The following is a 16,584-nucleotide window of genomic DNA, read 5'->3' as shown; positions in this document are numbered from 1 at the left end:
CATCATTCTTCTTAAAGGTTGGGACAACATTTGTCAATTCTCCATGGTTTAGTTATGTGGGTGCCATAATTATGGTTGCCATGTGAAGGTGCTTTAAAGTAGAGATGAGAATTATTATTGATAAATTGTTTCATATTCTGCACTATTTGTTTTATGACATTATTTTAACTTGAGGATGGATAATTAATGACTACAATCATCATGGGATGATCATAAACTGATAAAGTAGTCCTTTTATCGGTTCTTAAAGCACCGTCACTTACAAGGAAGTTAGACGACATGAAATTAAGTTCAAAATTTTAGAAAGTTTTGAAAGAGGCCAAATGGAAAATGGTGACTTGTTCTTTGTATCTGCCAACAAACCCATTTGGTTCGCCTCGGAAAAGAATCGATTTTGATGATGAAGATAAAAGGGGTGCAAAGAATGAGTTTTGAGACCCAGTTGGCTGAAAATCTTCAGGGCAATTCCTGTCCAGTAGGAATTGAGTTAGACCTCGATAATATTTATATTTCGAGGAAAACATAAGAGACAGTAAAAGAAAAGCAGTGTCGAATGAAACTGTCTCGGGGGAATACATCAGAGTAATGTTTTCTATTTTCTCTCACTCAACTTATAATGTTTTCCTATTAGTATTCTATCTTTTGTGATTTGTGAATTCAGTTTCTATAAATGTTAGGATAGATGTTTATTATGTGAAGATCTCATAATTTATATTTGTTAGCATGCCATAAAATTAGTTAGTTGGTATATAACTTTGATAGCATACTTAAAATTATATGAAATAATATTTTTCCAAGATTGTAAGACATGAATTAGGCTTACACTAACTCTTGAAAATATTTTTAGAATCATGTGAACATAATATATGTAAAGGTGTACATATATTTGTTTGATTAGGGAAAGAGATCAAACAGTTTAAAGTGTTATAATGGTTTAGTTGGAAAACTATTTGGAAATGGAATTAAAATTCTCTTGGTTTTTCTACACTCGTTATGGAGAATAAAATCTTCGTGATTTTCTACTCCTGCTTCGATATCAAAATCAGTGTATTTTTTACTTGTTCATTTAGATTAAAGTCTTAGTGACTTTCTACTCATTTGTCGAAAATTAAAGTCTAAGTGACTTTATACTCGTTTTGGAGATTAAAATCTTAGTGATTTTCTACTCTAATTTATTATTCGGTTTGAAGATTAAAAACTTCACCGTTTATTAAATTTGATTGTGTCACATATTACTCGGTTTGAAGATTAAAAACTTTACCGTTTATTAATTCTGAATGTGTCAGATTGGTTTGAATATTAAAAACTTCACCATTTATTAATCATGGCTATATCGTGACATAAACAACAGTTATTGTAGTGGACTCTACAACGTAATAGGGGCGTCGAATATAAATCCCCTTTTGAAAAAATTTGTTTGGAATATGAAATTATTCACCAAACGACCGCCTCTTTGTCATTGCAATCTAATGGAATTGCGGAAAGAAAGAATAGAACGTTAAAGGAGATGATGAATGTCTTGTTGATAAGTTCTGATTTACTCTAGAACTTGTGGGGGGGAAAGTTATTCTTACAACTAACCGAATACTAAGTCGAGTTCCTAATAACAAGACGCAATCCATTCCATATGAAAAATGGAATGGAAGGAAGCCCAACTTAAATATTTTCAAGTGTGGGGGTGCTTAGCTAAAGTGCAAGTTCCTAAACCCAAAAGGATAAAGATCGGACCGAAAATTATTGTTGTGTTTTCATAGGATATGCAACAAATAGTAAGGCATATCATTTTCTGGTTCATAAATTATAAAATTCCGGCATTCATATTAATACGGTAATTGAATCGGATAATAATAAATTCTTTGAGAATACTTATCTGTATAAATAGTAATGTGAGTCGTCTAGTGAAATATCTAAGCGGCCTCGAGAAGAAGCAAAGAAAAGTACACCTAATGAGGTGAATCCAAGGCGTAGTAAACGTCAAAGGACAACTACTTCCTTTGGACCAGATTTTCTGACATTCTTGTTGGAAAATGAGCCTCAAATATTTAAAGAAGCAATGTCTTTCTCAAAAGCACAATGTTAGAAAGAGGTAGTCAATAGTGAGATATTACCCATATTAAGTAATCGTACTTGGTAACTGGTTGATCTTCCTCCAGGAAATAAACCTTTTGGTTCTAAGTGGATTTTCAGAAGGAAAATGAAAACCGGTGGTATTATTGACAAATATAAGGCAAGATTGATTGCCAAAGGATTAAGACAACGAGAAGGTCTTGATTACTTTGACACATACTCACCGGTAACGAGAATTACATCTATTCGGATGGTAATAGAGTTAGCCATCGTGTATGGCCTTGAAATCTATCAGGTGGATATAAAGACAACTTTCTTAAATGGAGATTTAGATAAGGGTGGCATGTGAGCCAGTTAGGACCGGGACCGGCCTAGGACTGCAAGCCCAAATGGGCGGTGGGCCTAACCGGTCCTAACCGGATAGGACCGGGACCGTGGGGGGGTGGGCTGGGTAGTGGGTCGGTCCTATAGGGGAGGCCCGCGAGACCGGGACTATTTGGGACCGGGACCGGCTGAGAAGTGGGCCGGTTCAAGCGGTCCTAAACGGGCCTATCCGGGCCCAACGGATAATTTTTTTTAAAAAAAATTGACCGTTTGGCCATTTAAAAACTAGCCGTTTGGTCTGCCAAAATAGCCGTTGGCTATTTGCAAAATAGCCATTTAACCCACCAAACTTTGTTTTAACCCCAAACTTTTTATAATTATACTTTTTCCCTATTTTCAACTATAAATACCCCCTCATTCTTTCATTTTTCTCACAAAATCATCAATCTCTCTCTAATATTCTTCTATAATTGCTTACTTAATTGTTACATTTTGTGCAAAATTGTAAAGTTGGTGAATTGAAGTATTTAAATCTTCAACGGTAATTAATTTTCAACAAGTTGTTCGTCAATTCGGTAAACTCGTTCCAACTCTTAAGTTTTAATATTATAGTTTTGTTTGTTTTATTTACTTTGCTTGATGAATTAAGATGGCTTATTCCTTAAAAAATATTTAGTAAAAATAAGGGAAAATCCAAGAGTGGTGAATCTAGTGGCCAATCTGTTCCTCCTCCACTTCCCCCGGCTCCCCGACCCAAACCTGTTACCCGTCCTATACCTCCTATTCTTGATAGCGATAATAGTTTATACAATTTACCGAGAGTCAATTTTGCCATAATATTGCACCCAGTGAACAATTAAACCATGAATATATGAATGCTCTTTATGGTAATCCAACTATTGATGAAAATGATGATGATGAAATAGATTTTGATGAAACGCAACCGTATGACGATACACCCACTAGTCCTGCTCCTAAAGTTAACCCAACTAATAATAATCCAAATGATTCCCCTACTCAAGTAAGAGAAAAAATAGGGCTAAATGTAAAACTTGTGTCAAAGAGTTAGTTTTTAAATATGTTAGAGGTCGGGAGGAAGGGGGACGGGAAGTTTGACTAGACACATATTGCTACACCCTCAAGATAAAGCTAGATATTTTTGTATGAAAGCTTTGGCCGAGGGGACAAGTGCACCTACTCAGGCTGACCTTACTACCGGGTCAAATCAATTTCAACCGGGAATTAACACTGTTACCGGTGATATTTTATATTATGATCCAAAAAAAGATCAGGAAGAATTGGCAAAAATGGTTACTGTTATGTACTTACCCTATAGTTTTCCTTCTAACCCTCACTTTGTGCATTATATTAGAAAAGTTTATAATCCTACTTATAAAGGTTTTCCTCGCACAACCGTAAAGAGCGATATTTATAAATATAAATATGAATATAAATAATATTTGCGCTATTTATTTACTCATATAAATTGTCGTGTTGCTATTACAACTGATATTGGTAGAAGTAGTAATGACTGTGATTACTTTACTGTTACCAGTTATTGAATTGATGAGGATTGGATAATGCAAAAGCGCATTATTGCTTATAGAATAATTAATTCACGTCATACAGGGCAGTTTATTTCTAGCACGATTACGGATATTTGTAGATATTTTTGGATTAATGATAAAATAATGTCAGTTTCAATGGATAATGCTACTAGTAACACAAATGATATAGCCTTGCTTACCACTACACTAAGTCCTGCATTTAGTAATATTTTTCATGTTAGATGTACTTGTCATATTTACCATTTAATTATGGGTGATGGTATGCGAATTTTAAATGTTGAAATTGAAAAGGTTAAAATGGCTCTTAATTGGCTTTTTATTCAAACTGTAGAAGTAGACTTAGAGAATATTTTAAAAGATGCGATGAATTTGGCCTAAGAGAAAGAAAGGTTCCTAAACCTTGTCCGACTAGATGGAATTACATGTATGAAAGTTTAGTTGTTGCATATGAATATAGAAACCCCATAAACTCAACGTTTAATGCTCATGTAAGTGACGATGATGAGCACCTTACAAATGCGGATTGGGCTAATGTTAAAATGCTTGTAGAGTTTTTAGAAAAATTTCATATTGCTACAAATGAATTTTTCGGGCAATATTATCCTGCTATTTCTAACTGTTTAGTTTATATTGTAGAACTTGCAAATTTATTTGATCATTTTTCAGAAGGTGGGGAAATTTATCAACTTGCTATTGATTCTATGAGAAAAAATTTAAAAAATATTTTTTCCCTATTCCCCCTATTTACGGTGTTGCTACATTGTTAAATCCTACTATGAAATTAGAAGGTCCTCAACTTTGGTATGAAATTATTTATAATGGTTTAGCACTTGAAGATGAGGAGTTGTCTAAACTTCCGGACGCAATAGCCTCAATTAAAATAAATGTTCAAACAATTTATAATGCTTATCAAGTTGCATTAGATCATGCTAGACCAAATGTTCCAACTCCTTCTTCGGTTCTCAATCATCTAAAAGAACTGCGGGAGTAAGAGCACTTATTGCTTGGGCAGGGTTCAGGGGTTCTCAAGGTTCTAGTACTAGTAATTTTTCACAACTAAATGAGCTTAAAGTTTATTTGTCACAGGGAATTGAGGAAGTGAATCCCGACGGCTCCTTTAATATTTTAGAATGGTGAAAGGACAAAGAAAAATACTTTCCGATTCTTTCAAGGATGGCCCGAGATATTTTAACTATTCAAGTTTCAACAGTGGCATCAGAGAGCGCTTTCAGTCAAGCAAGACTTGAACTCGGTGATTATAGAGCGTCTATGAGGGAGAGCTTGGAAAAATCAGTACTTTTCAGAGATTGGATCCGTTCGGAAAAAAGAAATTTTGGACTTGCTGAATCACAACCAGAGATAGACGAAGCTTACGAAGAAATACTAGCTGAACTTGCGGAGGATGATGCTTCGCCTGGAAGCGGTGATGACAAAGCTTCTTTTCCGCCACCACCAACGAAAATTCCTTCGGACCTTGAAGGATTTATGAAATTTATAAGAAATACCATGTAAATTAATATGTAACTTGTATTTTGGCACATCTTGATTAGTTTCTTTTTCTTCTCAATGGTGGTATTAGCACATTGCTGTGCTCATTCCATAGGGGGGAGGAAGACTAAGAAAGATATTGCCATAATTTTTTAATGCTATAATAAAATTATAACGCATTGCATTGAATTTTTGTCTTTTTATATATCTTAAGCTGTATATATAGTATAATATAGTGTGTGTGTGTGTGTATATATATATATATATATATATATATATATATATATATATATATATATATATATATATATATGTAGGTGATAATTTACAAGTAATTGCCTTAGATATTTTTATTACCATTTTTTTCTCTAACTTGTATAAAAAATAGAAAGTATCTGTTGAGCCAACTTAGGCCCGGTACCAGCCCACTTAATCCGGGACCGTTAGTTCGTGGTTCCGGTCCCGGGCCGATTCCAACAAGAAGCCCGCGAAGCCCGAGACCGCTTAGGACCGGGCCCGCGAAGCCCACTTAGGACCGGGCCCGACCCACATGCCACCCCTAAATTTGGAGGAAGTAATTTATATGGAACAACCTGAAAGGTTCGTGGTTCCTGGAAAAGAAAGAAGGTGTGTCGACTTTTTAAGTCACTTTACGGACTAAAACAAACACTCTAACAATGGCATGCAAAATTTGATTAGAAAATGTTGTCAAATGGTTTCAAACTAGTGTATTTACATTAAGAATACTCTAAATTATGTAGTCATTGTTTGTTTATATATGGATTATATGTTTATAGAAAAGGCACATGAAACATGTGAAATGTGGGGGCATTTAGCTTATGCATAACAAAAGCTATTGCTAGACGGGATGTATATATTATCTAGAAGAATTAGATGATATGATTCTTTGAACCCCACAAATCTCTAGTGGATATTGATATGGTAGTCGGTGAATTCATCAGGTGTTAAGTCTTAGTAAAGACTAGTTGATAAAACTACTAATTCGGAAGTTGGTCACGTGCCTTTCTCGAAAGATTATTTTCTTTCTTGAAAATTTATATTATTTAGTTCTTTTATGAAATGATGTCACTTAGAAGATTGCGACTTTTCATAGAAAGATACGTCTGTACGTTTTTGTATGGATATGACCGTTCATGAACGAATGTATTAATACGTTGGTCTATAATGATGTGAACCAACCGATGAGCATGACCAAAATCTATTCCAAGTTGGATTTGTTTCATGAATGAAGGTGCTATAATATGCATATTATATAGATGTATGGATAAATATCATACAATTGCTTGAAAATGGCGGAGTGATTGCGAAATGTATTTTATATTAAAAGGTTGTGGCCACAACTGATGCAAATCATTCCAGCTGTTGTTATAATATACTATTGCTACATTAAGTGTAGTCAATACTCAGATATGCAGTTGAAAGCCGATACGTATTAGTCTACGACATAAGGAAGTTCACATTGAACTTTTATGACAATGAAACGAGCCGTGAAATATAATTAAAATCATGTTTTGCACTACAATAAGTATCCCGTGATAATAGAGGGGTATAGTGATGCAAATTAGATCACTGGTTCAACCGATTCTAAACAGTCGGTAGAGGAGCGATGTCTTGGAAATCGTCCAAACAAACATGCATTGACCGCTCTACAGTGGAGGCTGAGTTTATAGCCTTAGACAAGGCCGGTGAAGAAGTTGAATGGCTCCTAAAAATTTCTTAAAGATATTTTATTTTGGCCCAAATCGTTGGCACATATATGCATATATTGCGATAGTCAAGCAGCAATAGGAAGGGCTAGGAGCATTATGTATAACGGAAAATTTAGTCATATACGACGAAGGCATAAAACCGTTAGGCAACTATTCTCTAGGGGAATTATCATAATTGACTACGTGAAGTCAAGCGATAATGTGTCGGATCCACTTACGAAAGGCCTAACTAGAGAGGTAGTTGAAAGATCATCGAGGGAAATGAGACTATGGCCAAGGACAAGTCATTGTGGCAGTAACTCTACCTAGAAGACTGGAGATCCCAAGATCTAGGTTCAAGGAGCTCAAACAAAGTTATTAATGACGGTTCAACATTGTCAAATAAATTTTTTTTTTTAGTCCATTCTCGTGATGAGACAATGTTCAGTACCAAGGATAAAGCATTAAGTTTTTTTAATGGTTTCTAATTTTGATACGGGGTATATCAAATAGTGTATCTACGGGATAACACGTTTAGGAATCACCTATGTAAGTGTGAAGTGTTAGCCGCTTCAAGGAGAGTTCTGTAAGGCCAATTCTCTATGCACTTATGAAACCAGGCGGTGTTCATGGCTGAAACGAATATAAAAATGAGAACCAAAGATGAGTAAGGGTTGATTGTGCGACTTATGGTTGTCTAGGTATACATCAAAGTTCGACGGTTCAAAGATATCAAATCTACCGATTGGCCGAGTATATCCGACATAAGTTCACTACGGAAAGTTCAAAGGGAAACCTACTTATCCAGATGCGATTAATCCTTACTTGCGAATCACACAGTATTTTCATGCATGTTTTTTCACATATGTCCATTCCCCATTCATATGGAGGATTGTTGCGTTTTTTTCTTTAAAGGGTGTGAATGGAAAATGGAAGAGGCACCTTTTGGATTGCACCTCTCCATATCACCCTTCCTTTATCTATAAATTTAGAGGCTTGGCCTCATTTTTAAGAAATGAAAAATTTGAAATCTTCTCCCCTCTTTTCTACATTGTTGCATTATTTTCTAAATAAACATAAATGTCAAGTGTGATTTGCTCCGTTTGTTGAGTTCGCTGAAGTTTTGTGATTTGAAGTGCCGCTATCACAAAATAGTTATTCCGTTCTATCCTGGGAGGAATTAATCTGTATACCTTGGGCAACAGTGAGAGGATTAAATTCTTTAAAGACATACTGTGAATTCAGTGGGCTCGAATTTAATTTTGTTTTTTCTATATATTTCTGTTGATTTTCTGATTTTGAACACAAATTACCAACACTCGATTGATCTCTTCTAACTGTACGTACTCAGGAGTTTCAAATATGAGATTTCGATGATGGAAAGAAACCATGGCTGATTGTTTAACAAAGAGATGGGAGCCGCCTTGTCTCAATTTTGCGTGAAAGATAATATAATGCATCTTAATTATCAGCATAGTATCTAACGAAATAGTAACATGACAGATGAATGCTTTTTTCTTTCTTTTTCTATGCTTTTCATTTATTTGTTTCTTCTTATTTAACTTTAAGGAATGGCTAGTATGCTAAGCGGCTGATTATGACCGGTTTACACAAGCTATCATTTCCACGTACTTGGCTGCTTTTTTTCCTTTTCTTTTTATTTTGTCTTTTTTGGTTGGTTCTCGACTTTGGAGTACACGTTTTGAAGCAGAGTTCTATTTTTTTTTTCTTTTTTTGCTGCATATACAAATGTGTTTGGGTTGTTTGTCCTGACACTGATCATTGCTCTACAACCAGGTCCTTAACTTCTTTGATCTGAATTTTATTTCTTAATTTTCTAAGATAACTAGCGTTTTGGCTAACCATTTAATTAGTACCGAGACTGAGTGTCACAATGATACATTCAATCGAAGGTTTTTTTTTTTTTTTTGTACAATTAATTTTCAGAAAAATATTTAATTGGGAAGATATTTTATACTCAAGTTACTAATTACTCTTCTGTTTCAATTTAGATGACAAACTTTACTTATTAGTCCGTTCCAAAAAGAATGACACATTTCTATAATTAGAAATAATTCAAGTTTAAACTTTTTATTTTATCCATTTTACCCTTAATGAGACCATTTTATAATAACAGAAATTTCATGGCACCACAAAGCTTTTACCCCTTAAGCTTTTAAGACCACAAGTTTCAAAAGTCTCCCTCTTTTATCTTAAACTCCACGACGAGTCTTACTACTTCATCTAAATTGAAATGCTATGGAATAATAATATGAGCAAAAGATGGGAATAAGGCCATAGAAGGTTACAATATATTTTAAGAGTGATCCTACTTTATTGATAGACACCCAAATGAATTTGCCTGAGAAAAGTTGACAGGCTTTGCTGCCCTTATAAAAAAGGTGGAGTATTAATTACTAATACTGAACAGCTCTACCGAGAACATAGTTTTACAAGCTTGATTCAAACCCTCTTTTGGGCCTGAAATTTTGTATTAATACACTTTCAGGCTGATCCAAATGTGGAGGCTTACGAGAAGACTGAAGGGGTCAGAGGAATATGATAATTTACAAATCGTTCACAAAGGTATCAACAGGATACAAATGTTTGAATGTTTAAAGCAACTTAACATCAACTATACCACCCAAGGGTTATTGTAGGACTGACGGGATCCCTCCACCTTCAACAAAAGATTTAGGGGTTTGAGCACTGAGAAAGAAAACTCCTAATAAGAAGCTTCTCCTTTTAATAAGTCATACGCAAATGTGAATTAGTCGGATCCTACCAAAAACCGATCGACTAATAATGAGCTAAGTTGAGTATTAGACATGTAGCTATCTCTAGCATATATTTTTGTTTTGCGATAATTGGCGCAGGACCTAAAAAGCACTATCGAACCTTGACCATACATCGAGTGCCATCACATTTTAATAATATCCTCAATTATTCCTTAAAACGTTAAAATTCTTTTGTCTGTGATAGCATTGATGAAGACTTTGCTTTTTTGTTTGTTTGTGCTGATGCTGTTACTACACTAACACGATAAGGAAAGAAAAATGAATAAAGAAACAGACCTAACTATATGAAATGATTAGTTAATTTGTCCGTGCTTGGCGCGATGTTTAAAAGATAAAATATGAATAAAAATATATTGTTAAAATTTTGACAATTAAAAAAATCTTTACTCTTTATTTAATTTTATCTTCTTTATATTCTTCAACCATAAACCATAATTGTAATCTATTTATATTTTTAAGGTTGATTGCTTCTTTCTACAATCTTCAAGCCCCACTAAAGACTGAGAGTCCATAATTGATGGTTCATGCTTGCAAGGAAGAGGTCACTTGTCAGGCAATCTTTTAGAAACTTTTAGCTTAAAGTCACAATAAAATACATAAAATAAGCAAAGCAACTCAATTCTTTCATTCCTTGGCGTGTTCGGATCTTCTTAATCACATGTTAAGCGCTAGTTTGACATTTATAGACTCCTCCTCTAGCCTAATTTCCTTAAAAAGAAAGCACCAAAACTTTTTGTTCTCATATATTTAGCCAAACTTGTTTTCTGATTGGTATTGTTGTTGGAATAACAGAACAGCTCAAAAAGATTAGCTACTGCAATCTTCTCACAATCCGTTCAAAAGTTACTACAATATGTTGTAAAGTTACCTTCAATTGTTCAAAATTAGAGCAATCCATTCAAATAATATATACTCTTTCATTTTACTAAATAAATAGTATTCCTATTTTGTTGGTGATCATGGCTGCAAATTCTTCATCTCAATACAAACTTCGAAGTCTTGTTACGTTGCTTCACCAATATTACAGAGTTCGCTTTAATGATGCATCCTTACAGGTACAGGGTTTCCATGGTTTAGTTCCAGCTACGAGGATCGGTTATAGTGATTCAATAACTCCAGGGTTGCGATTTATCAGTTCTGGAGAGTATAGAATACCCAAGACGGATCAGTAATTAATTCCTCTACTCATTTTTTTGTTCCAAAAAAATTACTAGCACCTTTTATTACCTTGTATCAAGAAGATTGAATTTTAGTTCTTCATTGAATTTGTAAGGGTAAAGAATGAAGCAAACCAGGTTCCTCCAGAAGAGCCAGCTCCTTCTAAGCCCAGTTTATTTGCTTGGTACGTGCAATTAATTACTGTCATTGAGATCATATTCATTTAATTGATTGCCATGCATACAAAAAGGGACTTTAATTTAAAGGAGAGGGAAAAGGAAACAAGGGAGTTTTCTACTCCGGGTGTGTGGCATTTTTGGAAAGAATCATGAAACCATCTCATTAATTATATATGCAGGACGAAATGGATTTTGGGGTCCATAATATCAATATTCCTCCCCTTTTGGAAGGATAAATGGGACAACTTTCGAAGAATAGAAGGTACGAATTTTGTATATTAAATGCATATTAACAGTCCGGCCGGTTCGCGGGTTCAGTATAACACAAACTTTCAGACGCTATCACTATATATGTGTAAAAAACAAGTACTTATAACTATAGTTGACTTTCTGTAATTAAAAAAAAGGTTTTGCTTTTAAAATTGTTAGTATCTCTTAAAAACAAAAGTTAAAGCACGGGATGTTCAGGAGAGGTAGAGAAGGTGGCAAAAGAGGTGGAAGAAGTTGCGGAGGTAGTAGCAGCGGTGGCGAGTAAAACGGAAAATGTAATGGCAGGGGTTGCCGAGAAGCTGCCGGAAAATAGTCTACTCAAAGAAGCAGCTGTAGCAGTGGAAAATGCATCAGCTGCGGCTGCTAAAGATGCTCAGTTTACTTCCAATTTAATTCACAAGGTCAGTGTTACGTTATTCTTTTCATCCTTTAATTTGCCTTGTATTTGAGTTCAAAATGAGCTGTTCCTGTAATGCAATACTACTTTTGTCTTATTTTGACTATCCATTTGGTTTTCAAGAGTTTCTCAAAAAAAGAAAATAAGAAAAAATAACTATGCTTGAATTGAAAAATAATTTTGACCTTTGAAATTATACCAAAATGTTTTATGAGAAACAACAACAAATCTAATGTTGGTTTTTATGAAAATTAAGAAATATCTTCTTTAAACTTTCAAGCAAATAACATCTGTAAAAAGAAAATTCCGAAAACTAATTTTCTGAAAGGTAATTCAAAACCAAATCCACTAGCCACTTTTATGCTTAAAGTTCCATTATTTACCATGAAAATCAATTGTATATTTTGTCTTTTTCAATTTTTATTAATTGTTCTTTTTGGGATGGGGAAGGGTTTGGAGTTTTCTAGCTAACGATTTGCGTAGCATTTCTACCATATTTTAATATTTTCCTATATATTATTCTTGTATTATACTTATGGCTCAAATCAAACACTATCATTCTATCTAACCATCAAAGCCAAACGCAAAATTTATATTAGGATAAAGGAGAATTACATGTTTGATCATAAAGCTGGGAAGTACTTCGCAGTAGCTTACTTACGATATCATATTATCGCCTACATACTAAATACTTTTGGTGTACATCATGTTGTAAATCAAATGTGATCTTTGCAAAAATACTCAGCCAGTTTCATTTTCTAATTAGCCAGTATATATTCATATATTGTAATGGTGGTTATACACATACTATACATCTTTCAGTTACTTTTAATTTAAACAGGGTGGACAACTATTTAGGTTAATTCTTCTTTAATTTATACCCATTTTATTATTTTCTGGTTAGTAGCATCATAGGTCTGATAACAATGGGTTGACAGGTTGAAGATGTGGAGCAAGACTTGAAAGACTTGAAGACGATGGTTGAGCCTGTTATTGAAAAAATCGAAGAACTGGAAAGCAGCAAAAAGTAGTGCAGTATGATTTTTATTATTCTTTTTATAACTCAAAATTATAAAAGAAGAGTGTCATGTTCTTCTTCATTTATAGTGTGGCTTTTATACCACAATTCAAAACATTGTGATTGTGAATGAGAAAATAATTATGGAAACGATTCAATTTCATATACTTAATATTGATTGAGAGTTAAATGTACTTAATTGTACGCTACATGAGTCAAAATTAGAACTTTCAAATAAGTGAAGGCACAAAGTCAAATTTTAAAAACAAAATTAAATATTAGAACTAGCCAGTTGGGTATACAAATGAAACCGACAAATCGCACCAACCCGATAATCCGAGTCAAATCGAAAAAAAAAATCCGACTATGGTTTGGTTTGATTTGATTTGGTGTTGGAAAAAAAAACCCGTACATACGGGGATTTTTATTTAGGAGAATGGGGTTCTAAAAGTAAAAATGACCGGTTGAGTCATTACATATGTGGAATTTGGTTTGGTTTGGTTTTAACTAAAAAAAGTCAAGACGAAACCAAAACAACCCGATATTATATGTATAGAAGTTTTAAATATATTTAATACATAAAAATATTTATGGTAGTGTAGTTTATAAATATTTCTTAAGTTTTTTCATAGTTTTATCTTTTAACGTATTATTTCAAGCTTGAGGTTATAATTTTTGGACGCTCCAATAAGTTTTATAATCCATAAATGTTAGCAACTCAAATAAATCCTGAACCAAAATTAAATCAATACTAATGCTAATAAAAGACATTCAATTCAATTGTACTATGAATGAAAATAGTGTTGGATATCTATTTTTTAGTTTTTCCATGGTTTAGATAAAATGTATAACTTATTTTTCTTTTAGTAGTTAGTCATGTAAATAATAGTACTTATTAATCATAATTTTAAATTATGTTTGTTTTCATTATGACTTATTAATAATATTTATTTTATGCGATTTTATTATCTTTATTGTTGAATATTTTAGTACAATGCCATGATTCATCTCATATTTATGTTATTTTATTGAAAAACAACTTATATAGTTCTGTCTTACTAGGATTAAAGAAATATTTGGAGTACAAATTTTATGTTTTGTGCTAAGAAGACTATGAAAAAAAATTCGAAAAAATCCGAAAATCCAAAATTAAAAAATCAGACTTTTATTAATTTGGTTTGACATTTAAATTTAATAACCCGATATAATTGATTTGATTTGGTAATTAGAAAATCCGAACCAACCAGGCTACTAGCCAGTGTTGCCTAATCGCCTTCTAGTGTGGGTTGAGGACTTCAATATGATGACGACATTTCCTACTTTAGAAAGCAAGAATGATACTACTAGTATCTTCTATATATGGAATATACTAAATTACTAATTACTTGGAATCCTCTATAACCATAACTATAAGAGCCAATTCCAACAAAAAAATCCCATCTTTCTTTCCGGTCCAATATTTCTCTTTGATTACTCGTAACTCAATTTAAGGCACCATGTTGGGACCAACAAATGCATATAGCTTCAACAAAATTCCAGAAATTAACCACCAAATCCAACTCTAATTAAAGCACATTTAACGCTTCAAATTATCTCTATATTTGAATCAATTTGATCCATCACACATTCAAATCGTTCTCAAGTTTTCAGGCCACGGAGAACAAGCTGCGCCTAATTAAAGTGCCGGCGGGAATTTACTATGACAATTAAGACGTGGGCTCAATTAGTTTCAGATTATAAATCTTGCCTTTTTTTTCATTTCCAGACGTTTCCATATTGATAATAAAATTCAAGGTCAGTGTTTGCTGTTTTCTTACTTGTGAATCAATGGCATAGCCAAAATTTTGAAGTTATGGGTGAAAAAAATTCCAAAAGATGAGGGAAAAGGAGTTTAGTTAAGGGTGCTCACTCAATGCTTATCTAAATTTTTTGATATATAATTGCTTATGTAATTCTACAAACTTTGGTCGAAGGTAATGGGTGCATAAGCACGCATAATACTCCACGTAAATCCGCCATGTTGTGAATAACTGGTTATCAAGCCAATCCTAATGGCCAAGTTAGAGATTCAAATCCAGATAAGAAAAACATTAAAGCCCTCGACTCCTATCCCGAATCATCTTCAGAGCCTTTCATTATTTGATCAGTTGGCTCCTCCTTTATATGTACCTATATATGTTTTTTGTTAGTCCCGCCAATATTGTTGTATTTATAAATAATAATTCTGGGAAATATAAGTTATCGTAATGAAACAGTAATAAATTCGAGCCCACTGAATTCATAGTGTTTCCTTAAGGAATTTAATCCCCTCCTAGTATCCAAAATTATGGATTATTTTCTCCCAGGATAGAACAAATCACACACTGGTGTAGCGGTACTTCAAACCCCAGTGTTTCAGCAAACACAAAGTTCGGTAGCAAATCACACTTATAGTTGCTTTGTTTGAAGTTAAAACAATGCAGAACAAAGGAGTAGAAACTCAAAAAATCGTATGGAAATGCTGAGAGGAAGGAGTGCAATGTATAGCCAAAGTTGAGCGTTTTCAGTTTTGGTGGTGTTTTCGTTTTTCGTTCGTGTCTTTCTTCAACAGCTGCTGCACATATATATAGCAGCCAGCTTTGAAGATGAACGACCCTCCATCCTCCATGGTGGAGCATGCACTAGCTTGTTTGTGGAGCAAGCACTTGGCCATGGTGGGAAGAGCATTAGGCGGCTGCTATTGCAGCTGGTGGTCAATACACGGATTGGAACATATCCGTTACAAATGCGGATAATCTTACGTTAATATTTACTATTAACAAATAAATTTGGTCCAAAAAATTAATCAATCAATCATTTGACCAAATCCGAATCCGAATCCGAAGCCGAAGCCGTAGCCGTAGCCGTAGCCGAAGCCGAGCCGAGCGAGCGAGCGACGACGACGGCGCGAGGCTTGCTTTCTTCTTAACTCTTTAAGAGCTACAAGAAGAGTAATAATATATATACCCACCAAAAATCTTTTCCTCTTCCAATATGGGACAATGTCTCATTGTCAAGAGGGAGAAACTTAAAATTTTACTCAAAATTTTATTTTCCCTCCATTTCCCATTCACCCTCATTTTAAGACTATTTCATCTTAAAAACAAAAAACCTCAACAATCCCCCACATGAATGGGGAATGGCTATATCACGGAAGTATGCATGGAAAAACTGTGTGATTTACAAGCAAGGATTAATCGCATCTGGATAAGTAGGTTTCCCTTTGAACTTTCCGTAGTGAACTTTTGTCGGATATACTCGGTCAATCGGTAGATTTGATATCTTTGAACCGTCGATCTTTGGTGTATACCTAGACAACCATAAGTCACACAATCAACCCTTAACCGTCTTTGGTTCTCATTGTTGTGTTCATTTCAGCCATGAACACTGCCTGGTTTCATAAGTGCGTAGAGAACTGGCCTTACAAAGTTCTCCTTGAAGCGGCTAACACTTCACACTTACATAGGTGATTCCTAAACATGTCATCCTGTAGATACACTATTTGATATACCCCGTATCAAATTTAGAAATCATTAAAAAACCTTAATGCTTTATCCTTGGTACTGAACATTGTCTCATCACGAGAACGG

General features: G+C 34.1%; 1 protein-coding gene across 1 annotated transcript; it reads left to right on the top strand.

The window, feature by feature from the left end:
- The first annotated feature begins 10,645 nt into the window (after nt 1-10,645).
- Nucleotides 10,646-13,180, top strand: LOC107762049 (uncharacterized). The gene is made up of 5 exons (XM_016580364.2): nt 10,646-11,122; nt 11,228-11,296; nt 11,471-11,553; nt 11,760-11,962; nt 12,897-13,180. Exons 1-5 carry the CDS (start codon nt 10,914-10,916, stop codon nt 12,987-12,989), a joined length of 657 nt encoding a protein of 218 aa, XP_016435850.1. The 5' UTR covers nt 10,646-10,913; the 3' UTR covers nt 12,990-13,180.
- The last annotated feature ends 3,404 nt before the right edge of the window (nt 13,181-16,584 follow it).

Source organism: Nicotiana tabacum, chromosome 19, assembly GCF_000715075.1.
Source record: "Nicotiana tabacum cultivar K326 chromosome 19, ASM71507v2, whole genome shotgun sequence".
Lineage (NCBI taxonomy): Eukaryota > Viridiplantae > Streptophyta > Magnoliopsida > Solanales > Solanaceae > Nicotiana > Nicotiana tabacum.
The sequence above is the reverse complement of the archived record's forward strand: the minus strand, read 5'-3'. Positions and strand labels throughout refer to the sequence as shown.